The sequence below is a fragment of the Ostrinia furnacalis genome, unplaced genomic scaffold (genome assembly GCF_004193835.3).
Source record: "Ostrinia furnacalis isolate ACB-3 unplaced genomic scaffold, ASM419383v2 OfSCF2810, whole genome shotgun sequence".
Taxonomy (NCBI): domain Eukaryota; kingdom Metazoa; phylum Arthropoda; class Insecta; order Lepidoptera; family Crambidae; genus Ostrinia; species Ostrinia furnacalis.
This window is the reverse complement of record NW_021133049.1, coordinates 535,716-552,112: the sequence shown is the minus strand read 5'-3', so window position 1 is coordinate 552,112 and position 16,397 is coordinate 535,716. Positions and strand designations below refer to the sequence as shown.

General features: G+C 39.3%; 2 protein-coding genes across 3 annotated transcripts; one reads left to right on the top strand and one right to left on the bottom strand.

Annotated features, from left to right (window-relative positions):
* The first annotated feature begins 2,088 nt into the window (after window positions 1-2,088).
* On the top strand, window positions 2,089-7,939 carry LOC114356488 (uncharacterized). 2 transcript variants are annotated; one of them, XM_028309699.1, is made up of 2 exons: window positions 2,089-2,362; window positions 2,582-7,939. In XM_028309699.1, exon 2 carries the CDS (start codon window positions 4,629-4,631, stop codon window positions 6,765-6,767), a length of 2,139 nt encoding a protein of 712 aa, XP_028165500.1. In that variant the 5' UTR covers window positions 2,089-2,362; window positions 2,582-4,628; the 3' UTR covers window positions 6,768-7,939. Both variants share the same exon structure in this region, with proteins under 2 accessions (XP_028165500.1, XP_028165501.1).
* Window positions 7,940-14,091: 6,152 nt separating this feature from the next.
* Window positions 14,092-16,330, bottom strand: LOC114356466 (lysine-rich arabinogalactan protein 19-like). Its single transcript, XM_028309676.1, has 2 exons — window positions 15,335-16,330; window positions 14,092-14,314 (listed from the first exon to the last, which is right to left on the bottom strand). Exons 1-2 carry the CDS (start codon window positions 16,164-16,166, stop codon window positions 14,109-14,111), a joined length of 1,038 nt encoding a protein of 345 aa, XP_028165477.1. The 5' UTR covers window positions 16,167-16,330; the 3' UTR covers window positions 14,092-14,108.
* Window positions 16,331-16,397: the final 67 nt, after the last annotated feature.

Below are 16,397 nucleotides of genomic sequence, written 5' to 3'. Positions count from 1 at the left end.
AGCTCGCTCTAGCAATATTACTGGCTAGACTAAGCGAGCTGCAAGCGAGTAAACAGCTGCTAACGACTTGTGTGAATAAGATCGCATCCTCCGAAGACAGGCTGCGACTGGCGCAGATGTATAAGGTGCGTATGTAGTGTATACAGGGTGTTTTATTATCCTATGGGACTGGCTAGCTAGCACTAGCAATATTACTAGCTAGCACTAGCAATATTACTGGCTATATTGAGCGAGCTGCAAGCGAGTAAACAGCTCCTAGCGACTTGTGTGAACAAGATTGCATCCTCCGAAGACAGGCTGCGACTGGCCCAGATGTATAAGGTGCGTATGTAGTGTATACAGGGTGTTTTGATATCCAATGGGACTAGCTAGCTAGCAGTAGCAATATTACTGGCTAGATTGAGCGACTAGTAAGCGACTAGCCCAGATGTATAAGGTGCGTATGTAGTGTATACAGGGGGTAGCGCATTTTCTTACATAACTTTTCAATTCCTATCATTGGAGGTCCGAAAATATTTCTCATACAATTTGATACCATAATGATCATTCTTCATAAAAAATTTAAAACCTACATATTTAAAAACATAATCATTGATATTCATAATATCACTAATCATACACTTAGTTTTTACTAATATTTGTTTTCATATATTTTTCTATACTAATGATCGAAACTCATAATCATTCGAATAAATAACTATAATATTCATAAATGTGATGTATCCTAATATTTGTTTTCATAAATTTATTACTCATAAGTGTATTATCCATATTATTGAAAATCATGATGTTTATGTCGCAGTCAGATTGTATAATCCGCCGTTTTACATTACAGCTAGGCATTTTGCATTACAGCTCTGTTTTGTAATACGGCGGATTAACGTTTAGCCGGATTGAATACGGCTGAATGAAAATCCGCCGGAATGTATTCGGCGCCAAACGTTCTTCAATACGGCTAGCCGTAATGTAAAACAGCGTGTCATTACCCGCCGTTTTGACAGTTTTTAGTTCCTATTTTCAATACCGTGCCGCTGCCGGACAAAGTGACCTATGGATTCTGGTGTTCGGCGGAATCCTACACAATATTATTAGTGTAAAAATATGAAATCATGGCTGTGGCCGGTGAAGATAATTTTATCTTAAAGAAAAATAACCCAGAAAAAATGACTAAAACTTTATTGTTTTGAGTTACCTGTTCCCTTTGATCATTTTTAATGTCTAAAAAAGACTAAAGCCAAATATCTAAATAATTCTTAAAATGTTTAGAAAAGTCTAATTGTTTTGATTTACTTTTTTTTAGATGGCTATCCCTTGTGATTTATAAATAAGTAAAAAAAAACTGAAGCCAAATATATTATTTAGTATACAGTAACGAAGATAATAATTCTTAAAATCTGTCTTATTAAAATTTATTTTCATTAAGCATTGTTTTATTTTGTAAGTATGGTCACCCTACAATCTATAGTAGTACGATGCGGCTAAACGTGCGCCGCCGTTTTGGAGAACGTATCGCAATGACAATCCGCCTAAACGTTGAACCGCCGTATTACAAAACAGAGCTGTAATGTAAAATGCCTAGTGGTAATGTAAAACGGCGGATTATACAATCCGACTGCGACATATATTCGTATTAAACCGTATTTTAACATTAAATTAATTTGAAATGGTCCAAACAGGCAATATTTTGTGCCACAAAACTAACGTGACAGAAACGAATCGCTGCAAAACCGACTCCACGTAGTCTTGTCTGCCCTACCCCTAGAGTGTAATTTAAAAGCCGGAGGCGCGGAGGGAGGGCAGCCCTCGCCCGCTGTAACGAGGCTCGGGCGCCCGGGTGAGCTGGAGCGGCTGAGGCTGGTCGCCGAGGCGCCGAAGGCGCCGATGGCGATCCAAAAAGCCGAAGCTGCGGAAGCAAGCGTGGGTGCCTGAGCCTCGTTACGCAAGGGCGGAAGGGCTGCACATCCCGCAGCGCCGGAGACGAGGAGATACCAATGCATGCTGCATGCTTGCTTTCATGCTGCATGCTCTGCATGCTTATCTACTCTATTAAATTATATATGATTTTTTAAATATTAAATTACTTGACCGTCACTGGAAGCTTTATATTGAGATAGCATTTCCGTTTCCTGTCGAATTTCTATGAATTTCCGTAGTCAATATCCGGTCCAGTGGCGACACCTGGTGGATGGGCGCTCACTTTTTGTTATCTTTGGTTGAGCGCGCCATAATTTCCTCATTGGCGTTTTGATTCCCGTCGAAGTAACTTGTGCTTAAAACAACGATCAGTCCCCGCAGTCGTTGTGAAAATTATATCGAAAAAGTGATAAAAATTATAAAAGTGCACAAACAGCAACACTTACAAGTAAGTGAAAAATCTTTATTTCTACATTTTTAACGGTTTTTGCCGTTCGTGAAATTAATGAGGTTTGATCTATTTATACAGTACCTACATACTGTGAAATAAACGATCAACTTTTAATTACATGCTTCCGTAGTTTTGATAATTTTTATTTTTGTGGGTAGATGTAAACAGATGTGAAAAATTTTAAGCAAATATAGTAATACAAAATTATTTGTGTAGAGTGATGGATCATACTACTGTGCCGTCTACCGAGCCACAAGCTGTGGCTGGGCCAAGTGGCGAAGCTCGTAAGCGGGTTCGGAGCAGCCGCAACCGGAGCAGCTCGTCAAGCAGCGACAGCAGTGACAGCTCCTCCAGCTCGTCCTCTGTGGGCAGCAAACGCAAGCGGCATCGCCGGCACAAGAAAAGTAAGCGCACTCGGCATTCCAGCCGCACAATTGATAAATTAGTTCAGGAAATAAGTGAACTTCGTAAACATGTTTTTGATTCAAATGTCGATGCCCGCTGTCATAATGATCAGCACGACAATATATCAATTATTTCTGGAGTTAGTAATGAACTTTATGAACAAAATTATACTGAAAATCAGACTCCTATTCAGGATATTCCAAATTTAGATTTTACTTTTGAGATCGAAACCAAGTTAAAGGAGCCTTCAGTTCCAAAGACATCTGATGATTTTTTAAAAATGTTAAACGATGTTCAACGCTTTGGTAGTCCTAATTGGTCAGATGTAAGGTATGCTGACACTCAGAAATTATATAATCATAGCCCGGGCTTTGTAGACCTGGAGGCGAATGATGAGGTAAAATCATATGATAATTTACGATATCTTGCTAATGCTGACAAGTCCTATGCAGCAATCACATATTGCATTCTAAAACAAAAACAATCATTACAGGAGGGCATTCGTAACCTTCTTTTTTGGGCTAAAAATACTGAAGTTAATTGTAACAACTTGAGTGATAAAGTAGAAGAACTATTCCTTAAGGGCGAATTTCACAAAACTTCATCAGATCTTTTGCAATTGGTCTGTGGACACAGAGCTGAAAGTATCGAGATGCGTCGTGAAAGCATTACAAAACAAGTTCGCGATCCGTTTGTAAAAGCTTCATTAAATAGAATACCGCCATCACAAACCCACATATTTGATTGTGAGCCTTTCACGGCGTGTCTCGATAAAGCTGGTGGGGTCCGTAAAGTTTTTTGGCCACCTAAAGCTGAAGGGTCTGTACAATCAAGATCTTATCAAAATAACAGTAGCCGCCCCTCGCGGGGGCAAGGCACACGAAGTTCAACAGTTCCATCGCGTGGAACTCAATGCGTGTATCATGATATGCCTTCTCACGGCTTACCCTCAAACATGAACACTTGCAATAACCCACCCTCGCGGGGTGGCTATCAACATTTAAGTACCTGTAGAGGTCACACATCTAATGTACCATGTGAACACCACAATGTTACTAACAAAAATACGTTTCACAACCGAGGCTCGCGGCCCTATCGTGGAAATTATCGAGGAGGACGCTCGAATAATGCCACATCAAGAGGAAATCAAAAGAAATATAAACAATGACTTGAACCAATTCCGAGCAGGTCAGTTAGTCAAATACCAGTTACATTGGATAAAAATGGGAGCACCAAAAATAATTCTGAAATTAATTCAAGGGTATCGCATACCATTCCTTCAAAAGCCTCCGCTTGTTTATCCAAGTATGACGAAAAGTCCATTCGAAACACCTGTGTCAGTAGAAATGTCGGACATCATAAACAAAATGAAAACACAGGGCATTTTAAAAGTAGTGCATCGCACACCAAGTTTTGTTTCTCCTCTCTTCCTTGTACCGAAACCAGACGGATCTGCTCGGCCAATTTTCAATCTCAAAGCTCTAAATCAATATGTGATAACCGAACCATTCCGGTTGATAAACATGTACCGCATTCCAAATCTTCTTCAGCCAAGGGACTGGATGTGCAAAGTCGATTTATCTCAAGCTTACTTCCATCTGAAAATAGCCAACGCTCACAGGCGGTTCCTACGCATCATATACAACCAAGAATTGTTAGAAATGACGTGTCTCCCATTCGGCTTAAGCACAGCTCCCAAAACCTTTTCCATTTTGACCAATTGGATTGCCCAAGTACTAAGAGACCGCTGGAATATAAGAATTGTAGTTTATTTAGACGACTTCCTAATAGTACATCAAAATGCAAATACATTACGCACTCATGTAAAACTTGTGGTACAAACATTACAAAATCTGGGATGGCAAGTAAACTTCGAGAAATCTGTACTTTGTCCCCAACAGAATATAACTTATCTAGGAATTGTGTGGCAAACCTGGGACAATCTAAAATCCTTGCCAGAGACAAAGACCACCAACATAATCAAAAAATCGAATCAGATTCTCTCTCAAAGAGAGGTGTCTCTAAAAGAACTACAAAGCCTAATAGGATTACTAAATTTTGCAAGCTTTGTAATTCCAAGGGGTCGACTCCACTATCGTCAACTTCTAATGTTCATGAACTCATTACCAGATCTTCCATCGATCAAGTATCAACTACCAGAAAGTACCTTACACGAGTTAACCTGGTGGATTCAGAATTGTCACTCGTCAACACCGCTGCATTACCCTCCACCAACGACGTTTTTGGCCACAGATGCATCGAATCTAGCTTGGGGAGCACAGATAAACAATGTGGCCCTGTCAGGAAATTGGTCTCAAGAGGAACTAATACTCCATTCCAATCAAAAAGAGATGCTGGCCATATTATATGCACTTCAGAGTCAAATTCATTCACTAAGTTGCACGTCGATCCTCATTCAATGCGACAACAGAACAGCAGTAGCCCATCTACGGAGGGAAGGCGGGACGAAATCAGTGGCACTATTAGAAATAACGTACAAAATTTTGAATTTATTAGACAAACACCAAGTACACTTCGATATACATCATATCCCAGGCAAATACAACAGCCATGCAGACCATCTGTCACGTCACCGACAACCACCGGAGTGGCATCTTCTCCCAGGTTGCTTGGAAAGAGTGTTTTCCAAATGGGGGATTCCAATGATAGACCTGTTCGCGTCAGCCACGGCTCATGTAGTCCACAATTATGTGTCCCGAGACCTGAAAGACCCTCAAGCCCTGTTTCACGACGCCTTCAGCAATCTATGGCACTACCCTCTGGCTTGGGTATTTCCACCTCCATTCCTGATCCCCAAAGTCCTGATGCACTTGAATCAGTCGACAGGAATATTTCTAATGGTAGTTCCACGGTGGGAGAAGGTTTTCTGGCGCGCAGACCTGAAAACCAGAGCACTTGCACCACCACTAACCCTGAAACACCTGCAGAAATATCTAGTGGACACGACAACGGGTCTCCCACCACCACAAGTCGAGAACATCGTCCTCGAAGTTTGGAAATGTGGGGGTGGAGCGAGGCCACAAAAACATGGAACAACGACCAATTACTATTACTAAGAAATTCGTGGCGTAAATCTACTTTAAAAACCTACGAAGTGGCTTGGAAACGTTGGCTTAATTGGTCCAAAAACAAAAAGATTGACCCGAAAAATCCCACAGGTTCTCAGTTGGCGCAATTTTTGTCAGATTTATATTTGGTTTATAATTTATCTTATAATACTATTCTTTTGCACAAATCTGTAGTTTCCACATTATGTGATGCTGAAAAGTCGAGTCATTTAAGCTCACATGTTCTTGTGAAACATATATTAAAGTCTATTGCTCTTGTCAAACCAAAATGTGCTAAACCACCAATTTGGAATGTCGATGAATTAATCAATTTCTTAAAAATCTATAATTTGAATGAAAATAATACTTTCCAAATATCGCGTCATGCCGCAATATTACTACTGCTTTGCTCAGGTCGTCGCATACACGATTTGACTTTACTTCAAATTGATCCTAACCATTGCATCAGATCTGACGAAAGTATCACCTTCTGGCCTCTATTCGGATCGAAAACCGACTGTACCAATTATAGACAATCAGGTTGGAAACTTCTTTCTAATAAAAATAATCGTAGGCTTGATCCAGTATTTTGGTTAAATAAGACTATAACATTGTTACACGAAAGACGTGATACTGCCAAAACATTCAATCTTTTTGTTACACTGAGAGGTCAGGCTAAACCCGCTTCGCGCACAATAATAGCAGGCTGGGTAAAATCCCTGTTCAAAGAAGCCGAAATTACAGCTACACCAGGAAGTGTCCGGTCTGCTGTAGCTTCTAAAAGCTGGTTAGAGAATCACCCACTTGACGAAATTTTGACCCGTGGAAATTGGCGATCAGCTAATACCTTTAAACAGTTTTATAAACGTGAGGTAATTAAAAATATTAATACAAAAAATATTACTCGATTATTTGATCCTATCGATTAGAGTATTTAATATAAATGTACTTATTATACGTAATAATAAGGTAATAAAACAAATTAGTGGAGTAAAAAGGTTTATTTATTTAAACACTATAATTGTATTGTATCAAAATATTATGACATTGATTAAAAAATGTTTTCTTTTTTAAAAAACGCTGTGTTATTATTTTACCCTAATCATAGTCACATTGGCGTAGGTACACAATTTATTTATTGTTGTAATAAATCAGTGGCGATCACCAGGCGATAACAAACAGGTCTCAATATAAAGCTTCCAGTGACGGTCAAGTAATTTAATAGCAGCGTTTTACCTGAAATAAAACGCATATTAAAATACTTACCTCACTGGAAGCTTTCACTTTAATTCCTGCCTGGTGAAATTGAGCCAATGAGGAAATTATGGCGCGCTCAACCAAAGATAACAAAAAGTGAGCGCCCATCCACCAGGTGTCGCCACTGGACCGGATATTGACTACGGAAATTCATAGAAATTCGACAGGAAACGGAAATGCTATCTCAATATAAAGCTTCCAGTGAGGTAAGTATTTTAATATGCGTTTTATTTCAGGTAAAACGCTGCTATTTTAAAACGGTAAATAATATTTACCCTCCCGACGTTTCGGCTCGGTTGCACGAGTCATGGTCGCGGGCAGACTGAAGAGATGCGGCGTCGTCTGCTCCGGCGCGATGAGTTTTCTTCACCCACCCGCATTTGCACAATATTTTCGTCAGTGGTACAGTCAGTCCGACAAACCACACTAACAGTGTCCGGGTTTCTCTGAGACGGCCTAGAACGCGACGGGTCGCGTCGGGAGGGTAAATATTATTTACCGTTAAAATAGATATTGTTGCAATAAATCCCGTGAAGTGATAATTTTAAAGTAATGTTTTGTCTTGGAAATTATTTGTTAACCAAACAATTTTTAGATAATAAATAAAACCAAAACACACTTTCAAAGCGGTATATTTTGTAGAAACAACTAAAAAAACTAAAACTAATTAACGACGTTAATGGCGCCACCGTCGTCGCCACAACAACAACCGTCGCCGACGTCTACTCCACACAATCGTAGCACAAACGCGCATAGTGTGACGCATAGCAGGCATCTTATGATCTGGCCGCACGCACCGCAGTCACCACAGTCGCATGTGAGACACATTTTGGTTCAAATCACTTTACACTTGAACTTTTGACTTGTCGAACCTTATAAGATCCGTTGGATAACCTTGTACGATCCGATGCAACCTTGTACGATCCGATGCAACCTTGTACGATCCGATGCAACCTTATACGGATCGTCCTGTTCCGTATTTACGGTCTTTTTTCAAAATAAATAGGCAAATATTATTCTCCACAACGATTTAGGCTAACTGACTCATATCAGCTTAACGTGAACATATATTCATTTGATATGTATATGGTTTTATCAGCAGTTGATAAGGATAACAATGATAATAGGTATCATCGAGATTTCTTATGAAACAGTTATCCAGTTTACCATGAAGCATTTTTCCTGTGTTTTACTGTTTCATAGAATCTTCATTAATGAAAATGGTATTTAGATTGTTGTCAGCGAAGATTAAGTTATTGATCTTTTGGCTACATCTACACTAATGTTATAAAGAGAAAAGATTTGTTTGTTTGTATTGAATAAGCTCCGGAGATTTGAAAAAATCTGTAACCATTAGAATCCTACATTATTTCCAATGAACATAGGCTCGCCGGGACAGCTATTTGTTAAGAGTTAATGTGAGATGTGTTGGCATAGAGATAGTTTGAGTCCCGGGAAAGGACATAGGATAGTTTTTATCACGGTTTTTGAAACAGGAACGCGCGTGATAAAGTTTTTCTGTGACAGACAAAATTCCACGCGGGCGAAGCCGCGGGCGGAAAGCTAGTGATAATAATTATGATGATCGCGAAGCGAAATATTTTTGTAGAGAGTCAGTTCAATTTCAGTTGTCAGACAATCATTAGGTTTATCGTAATCTACTTATTTCTACATGTGTGGTAGTTTTCGGAAAAGCTTTAATTTAGTTATCTGACGAAGGCCAGTTAGTTCCTAGTAAACGCACTGATAAACTTTGGATTTATAACATTGTTTGAATAAGATATACACTCCTATCTGGGGGCACGGCAGTGCCCCCACCAAGTCGAGCAAAAAAGCGGCACGGCCGTACCATCCTTTTCTCGAAGCAATTCAGGCCATTTTCGACCGCCTGTAACTTCGTTGTGGATAAAACTAGAAGGCTGAATTTTCATTAGCTATGCAGGCATTGTAAAGACACGGTATATTTAAAATTTCATTCAATTTGAACCAGTAGTTTAAGAATTATAACGGGTCAAAGTTACTTAATTTTGTCACTCACTGACTGACTCACTGACTCACTGACTCACTCACTGACTCACCGATCATCAAAACTCTAAGGCACTTCTAGCAGACCTAGAAGCTTCAAATTTGGAATATAAGTAGTGTTTGGTGTATGAATCAAGGAAAAACTAAAATATTTGGGGGCACGGTAGTGCAACCGCCAAGTCGAGTAAAATTTTTCAATTTCGGTCCAGTTTTCTAGATACATAACTGCTGTCTACAAAATACAAAAAGAAATGAGATCCCATCAAAAACAATACTTGTCAAAAAAACCAAGTCTCGCAACTCAGTTGTTCTACGGTAAAAAGTTGTGAGATCCATGTAATACCAAGTCCAGGCCAGGAAATCTTTAACGTTTTACATAAATATATTGACTTGGCCATCGCATGAAAACACGTGTAAATTAAATTATTTAGTGCGATGGCCAAGTCAATATATTTATGTAAAACGTTAAAGATTTCCTGGCCTGGACTTGGTATTACATGGATCTCACAACTTTTTACCGTAGAACAACTGAGTTGCGAGACTTGGTTTTTTTGACAAGTATTGTTTTTGATGGTTTGTATATCCAAAATCATTTGAATTTAGCACTCCTCTATTAATAAGAGTTGTTAATACAGTCACCGTCAATTAGTTCGTGGCACCCAAATTGGCCAAAAAGTGGACAACACAATCTTAATAAGATTTATTCCACTTTTTGGGTGTCACGTATTTGACGCTGACTGTACCTAGTGACTTTATTGTATAATCTTAGATAAAGTTCTAAATTCACATTAAAATAAAGATAACGGAAACATGTAAATATGTCTTCTTGAAAAGATAACTAACTGAAGATAAGTAATGATATATTATTATCTATATTCTTCGAAATTCAATATTGCTGCAAAAAGTTTACCTTCACTTAACATTACTTACTAGAAACATTATTCACAATATTGTCTTCTTCCTACAAATAACAAAATACTGCCAAAACAACTATAAGATAAAAGTGAATAAAACAACATTTAAAATTCCAAAAATATATTACAAGAACCTTAATAATAAAATACACTTATCATAAAATACATTTCGTCAGTCATCGCCACAAGCACAGCAGCCGTCGTCCACTTCGACCCCGCACATCCTGAGAAGAAACACGCACAGTGTGACACACAGCAGGCACCGTATGATCTTGCCACACGTACCACAGTCGCCGCAGTTGCATGTGATACACATTTTGACAGTAGTGTACTTTTTATCGACCTCTTTACGATTTGTGTACTTTTTGAGCGACCTCTTTACGGTTTGTGTTCTTTTTGGACGACCTTTTTACGATTTGTGTACTTTTTGAACGACCTTTTTACGATTAGTGTACTTTTTTGAAGATAAATTGAAGAAGTTTTTCAGTTACTGATCTGTTTTTCAACGTTCTTGTTCGTTACTTGGAAGAAAATAAACTTTTCACTGCACTTTTGAATATATTGTTTATATTCACTGAAATCGATCCCCAAGATGAATATTTGGCTTGTTTTAAGAGTTTTTGAGAGAACAACTAGCAAGATAACTTCACTGTATCGTAATAGTTAGTAAACTGACTGAGTCACACAGGTTTCACCTTGTGACGCGGTCTACTTAAGCGGAAAACACACAATAAAATTGTCGCGGTGATAAACTTTTCCATGTTTGGAAGTGAGCTCTATTTTCATTCAATTAGAGTCCATTAACAATGAAGTGATACGTACGAGTACTGTGTATATTTTTTATCGTTATCTTGAAACGTATTGAAATGTCTTTACTTGGATATTTAACAGGTGAATGCAGAAAACACTATCTATTACCTAACGTATAGGTTTGCCTGTTTAATATTAATTCAAGACGCGAAAGTACATTACTTACCTACTTTAGTGACAATAGGGGTTTTTGAGTACAAAATAAAAATGTTAAAACTGCGTAGCTCGCATCAATTTATAAACGTACTTAAACTTTGGAAAAGAGACAGACGCCCGTATTCACAAACATTACTATGAGATCTCACAGCGTGCTTGGACGCACAGGGTCACACACGAACCAATCACAGAGCTCTAACGCTGTGCGTTCGATTTGCTGCTTCATTAAAGCAAGTATCGTTTGTGAATACGGGCATGAAAATGTGAATAGGGTTTCCCTTCAATCAGCTCTATCACTGCTTCAAAACATTACCCTCCCTCTGTCGTAGTCGGGTAAAAAGAAGGCTCAAAATTTGTCCCATTTAGGGAGTCTTCCAGTAGAGGCATTACGTTCATAACTTTTCCAAAGATTTAACACAGTTTATTAAATAAATTGGCCGTGACTCACAGTTACCTCCATTGTAATAAAATGCTTAATGAATGATTGACGAATTCGCTACACTTCAACTATGTATTGTTTCTACTAATTTATACTTTGAAACGATGTATGTGTCAGTAATAATCTGGTAGGTGCCAGTAGCACTTAACGCGTTACTTAACAATTTAAAATATGTGTGTCATGTTTGGGAGCTCTTACAATAAAAAATATAGACTTCGCTTGTGACTTTACCTGCATAGATTTCGGTCAGTCACAAAAAGTATTAACGCGCTCTAAAAGCATAAGAAATAGTTTGATGTAGCTAACTTGAGAAATTATTGCTCCCTGCACAAATTTTCATCACCTTCATGTTTTCTTTTTACTACAAAATGTTGCTCATGTCCTTTTCCAAGGTTCAATTGAGTCTAATTTGTGGTCTAATTCATAATTAAATGATTTGGACGCGGTCTTTCTATTAGAATGATTTATATTATGTCTCGATTCGGGTTAAGGCGTAAAAATGTAACACCGAAAGGCAGAAAACAAGAGTAACTTTTTTCAGTTACAATTAATACTAGCACATACTCGTACATTTCTTGAGAAAAACAAGTCATTGTTTCAAATTCTACAGACGCACATTTTCTAACAGATACAGTATAGTGCTATGTGTAGAACACAACCGCGAAAACATTCCAATCGAGATCCGTTTCAAACCTTCCAGAATTCCGCCAAAATTGGCCTTCCCTCACCTAATACTTGTAAGCTTGGATAAATTGGGCCAAAAGAAAATGGAGGACAAACGCTCGTTTCGGCTACAAAGCCCTGTAAAATAACTAGGCGCAACACAATACCGGTTTTTATTAGAAATGTCCAATTTCTTTTATTAGTTCAACATCAATATTAGGGTCTATTTTTATTTGTAGCTTAGTCTTAGAAGTAACGGACAGATTTTATAGAATTTGACGAAAAACTGAGTGGTCTTATAAACAACGTAATGAGATAGAATTGAGTTTGTTCCGGCGTTTCTTCTCAGCACTTTCCATAATAAGTAATATGTTTGTCTCGAAGCGCTGGTAGGGCCCAAAAGATAAGGAGACATGTAAAGTGCCCCATAAGGGCTACCTTTTCTTTTTTTATTATTTTCTATAATAATATTTTGACGTTCATAAGTGCCAATTGTGGTCTAAACTGAATCGGTAATACTTTTGATTTTGATTTTTTTGATTTTGAACTATGTACAACATTTCTTACTATATTAATATAAAATCTAACTCTATAATCTAGTGTTAATTGCTTGAAATTAATTCGATATCTAAACGGTAGTATTCCACTTCTTCTCACTGCAACTTTTGTGCCAGTTGACAATGTTACTTCTTTTGCTATTTATTTACTTTCATTATAGACGTCGCGAAGTTATGTACTACGGACTTCAGATACATAAATGGCCTCGTGTTAGTCCGAGTTTCTTCTGCCACTTCTTTTCAGCGCCAGCATAATAGGTAATGTTGTCTCGAAGTGGTGGTAGGGAAAGCTATATTTGAGACGTATAAAACTGCCCAGAAGCGCCTTCTTCTTATAAATATTATGATTTTGAAATCCGAACAATTTACTAACATAATTTTAGTCAGATCCTGTATGACAGCTCCGTAAATTGACCACCGCAAGGGCAGACTTCTCTCAATCCTTAACGTAGCCATCTCTCTCTGTGCCATCACTTCTGCAGCACGGACTACAATCGCAATCACACTCTATACCGCAAAGATGGAAGAGGTACGCGCATAGAGTGAAACAGAAGATGCATCGGAGACTCCCGAAGAAGTTGCAGCAACACATAGGGTTATTAGGACACTATTTTCGGAAATTCTTCATATTATGCTTAGCTGTAATAGTAGAAGCCAGTGAACTCGTCATAGCTGAGTCGTCTAAAGTGATAATCCTTGGGAAGTAGAAGTCTCAAATCATAGATTTTCATCAATAGAGCACCGTATTCTTCTGCAGGTCATTGTTCTTTAGTAACAAAAACTGGTGGTGTAAACAGGTAATTTAATTGGTGGCCAGCCCAGATTGTCAGCATTGGATTCCCTGATGAAAAACAGTTTTGGCTTAATTATAGCTCCTTTAACTTTCAATCTGCAAACTTTTTGAAAATCTCTACATTAAGGGTCTATTGCTGAATCTTGAAAGGCACGTGTGTAGATTTTCACGTTATTTAATCCTCATAAAATTTACTAAGTAAACTTATCATAAGTATGAATAATTTTCAGAGTTTATGAGTAAGCAATTTTGTAAACAATCATTCATTGTGACTTGACAATGCTTGACAATGACAAACTAAAACTGTCAATATTTGTCTATGCGCGTGATGAGGCGAAGACGTAGATCCTTTAAGATTTACAATAGCAATAAATCTTCACATATCTTGCATCAACTTACCATCATCATTCCGCCTTAGACGGCCGTTTGGTGTAGTGGTTTGCACCGGACTACTAAGCCAGAAGTCGCGGGCGAGATTTGAACAGCGCTTCATCAAATGTTATCAAGAGCTAGCGCATCCAATATTAAAAATAAAAATAGACATCTTTAATTCTAACTCGAGTGAATTAAAAAAAAACCATAGCTGAAAACATGCCATTTTATTAGTACAATAAAATCTTCTAAACATGGTTTAAACTTCATAACAGGAACTGGCATCACAAAGCTTCTTTCTCGAGGTTGTTCAGCATCTTACACATCAAGTCTTTGATCTGGGTGGACAGGTGGCCGACGGTACTGCACAACTTCTGGATGGAGCACAGTAGCATTCTCTGGTTTTCTTTACTGCTGTTATTGTTGATGATCCTGGAGTCGGAGCATGCTGCTTTGCAGTCACCGCCTTTTAGCGTCACTGTTTCGGCATCTGCGAAAGAAGTAATAAAAAGAAAGTAGTTTAGGATGGGAGTTGGCTACATGGTGAAGTTTGTTAGCGTCCTAGGTATAAGCGTTAATTGAGACAGTTGTATGTAATGTAATGTAAGCTGGAGAAGCTAAATCGTTAGAGTTAGGCCGGCAATACACGGACCGCTTGAAGCAGTCAGTGTCGATAGCTTCAAGCTGCGACTGCACAGTGAACTGCAGAGTTCTGTGGACGCACATACACGAACCGCTCGAGCAGTTGCAACTGATTCGGGCAGTTGACAGCACGGTGAATTTTCATCGTGCGGTCAAGCAGTCGCCAGCCATACAATGACTGCTCGAGCTGTCGACAGCTCTCACGCAGTTACCTCCGCCCTCTTTCTTCATTCCAAGGCGCGCGCGCTTGTGATTTGTTGAGCAGTTAATACCAACTGCTCGAGCAGTTATCACTGGCAGCTTCAAGCTGTTGACTCTTGACTGCAAGCAGAGGCGGGGCAAGACCTAAATTTGATGTGGGCAAGACAGATTTCGCGAGGCCTTGTTCTGTGGCGACCTGAAGACGGATTTTATGAAATAATAAAAAAAAGGGTCAAAGGTCTATACATTGACAGTTTCTGATTTCTTGATTCAGTGATTATTTTTAAAGGAATATTGCGCCAAAGAATAATGTTCGTCACTTAAAACCGTGTTGTTGCTTAATTTTGTGTCTGATTATGGCTGAATTTGTTTGGAAAAAAATATATTTTTATTTTTAACTACATTGTTTAGCTATCAAGAATTTATATTTAATAGTCAATGTTCGTATTGTGATATTGTCATCTCCACCTTGTATACATTTTTTCAAAATTTTTGATGCGCGAGGCCCCTTGTACCGCGAGGCCGTAGGCGGTGGCCCACGTCGCCTACGCCTTACGCCGCCTCTGACTGCAAGAGCGGTCCGTGTATGTTGATCACTGACTAACTGCTCGAGCTGTCCGTGTATTGCCGGCCTTATGTATGCTAATAAAATAATGCGTTAACTTACCGTAAAGACCACCATTAGTATCCTCATGCCCTTGAGTGCCGGTGTTGATCGTTTCCCCACTATTCATCATGTCCCCTGGCTGCCCGGACAGACACGAGCATGATCGTGATCTTACTAGAGGAGACGCTGCCCTGTTTGGAGATGCAGCTCTATTTTCCGGATAGAACTCCCTTTGCGAAGGAGTTCTGGACGTCCTGGTTGGAGTAGACGCCATGTGAGGCGACTGCGACCTGATAGATCTTGGTGACGCCCGTTGAGGAGCAATCGGTTGGGACATACATTGTGGGATCCCAGTCGCAGACGCGCAGGGATTAAGCTCCTCAGCCATGGGCTGGTACGCAGACGGTGGTGGAGTGTGTGGCTGCTGTGACGAAACTGGAGGGATCCTGGTCATTTCAGGAGACGAAGCTGGAGGCGTGTGATGAGATGTCTGCGAAGCTGAGCAGCCAGGACCACATGGCATCGGACCCATTTGGGTAGCCTGAGGAGAGACGTTTTGGTACGTTGCATTTGTGTCGGGACTGTTTAAAGGACACTCGTTTATTTGACACGTGGGAAGCTTGTTTGCGGGGCATTCCTGGTTGGTGCACGTATACGGGGGGTCTGTAAGAAACTCCTTGGGCTCTTGCGTGTTGCAGTTCGGGCAAGGGCATGTTATTGTTATGATACCAGCTTTGATGTCCTGGATCTTCCCAGGGGTGTAGTTCAAGCATGTGAAGTGGGCCCATTTCTTGCAGGCCCCTTTGCATTGTATTCCGGTTTTACGTGTTACTGATTCAAGGCAGATTTTGCAAGGGTTCTTCACTCTTGAGCACTTTTTCATTTTAGACATTTTAGATGATGTTTTATGTGGTGTTTTGGGGGACCATGGTGAGGATGGGATGCTTTGGTTTCTTCTGCATTGGGTTTTTGCGTAAATCTATTTCATAAACATGCCATGATATGACTACTGTGAATGCCAAAGTGACTGACGTATTGTGACAATATAACGAATTTTGACAAGTGATTCACCAAGAAGAAATCTATAAAAATAGGAGTTATGTTTACTCTATGGTAATATTAA

What these genes read in the sequence shown, in the direction of transcription:
- LOC114356488 (XM_028309699.1), top strand. Translation starts at nt 4,629, where the DNA reads ATGGCAAGTAAACTTCGAGAAATCTGTACTTTGTCCCCAACAGAATAT.
- LOC114356466 (XM_028309676.1), bottom strand. Translation starts at nt 16,166, where the DNA reads ATGTCTAAAATGAAAAAGTGCTCAAGAGTGAAGAACCCTTGCAAAATC. An exon ending in TACTAATGGTGGTCTTTACG is followed by an intron (nt 14,315 to 15,334) that starts GTAAGTTAACGC and finishes CTTCTTTCGCAG; the next exon opens with ATGCCGAAACAGTGACGCTA.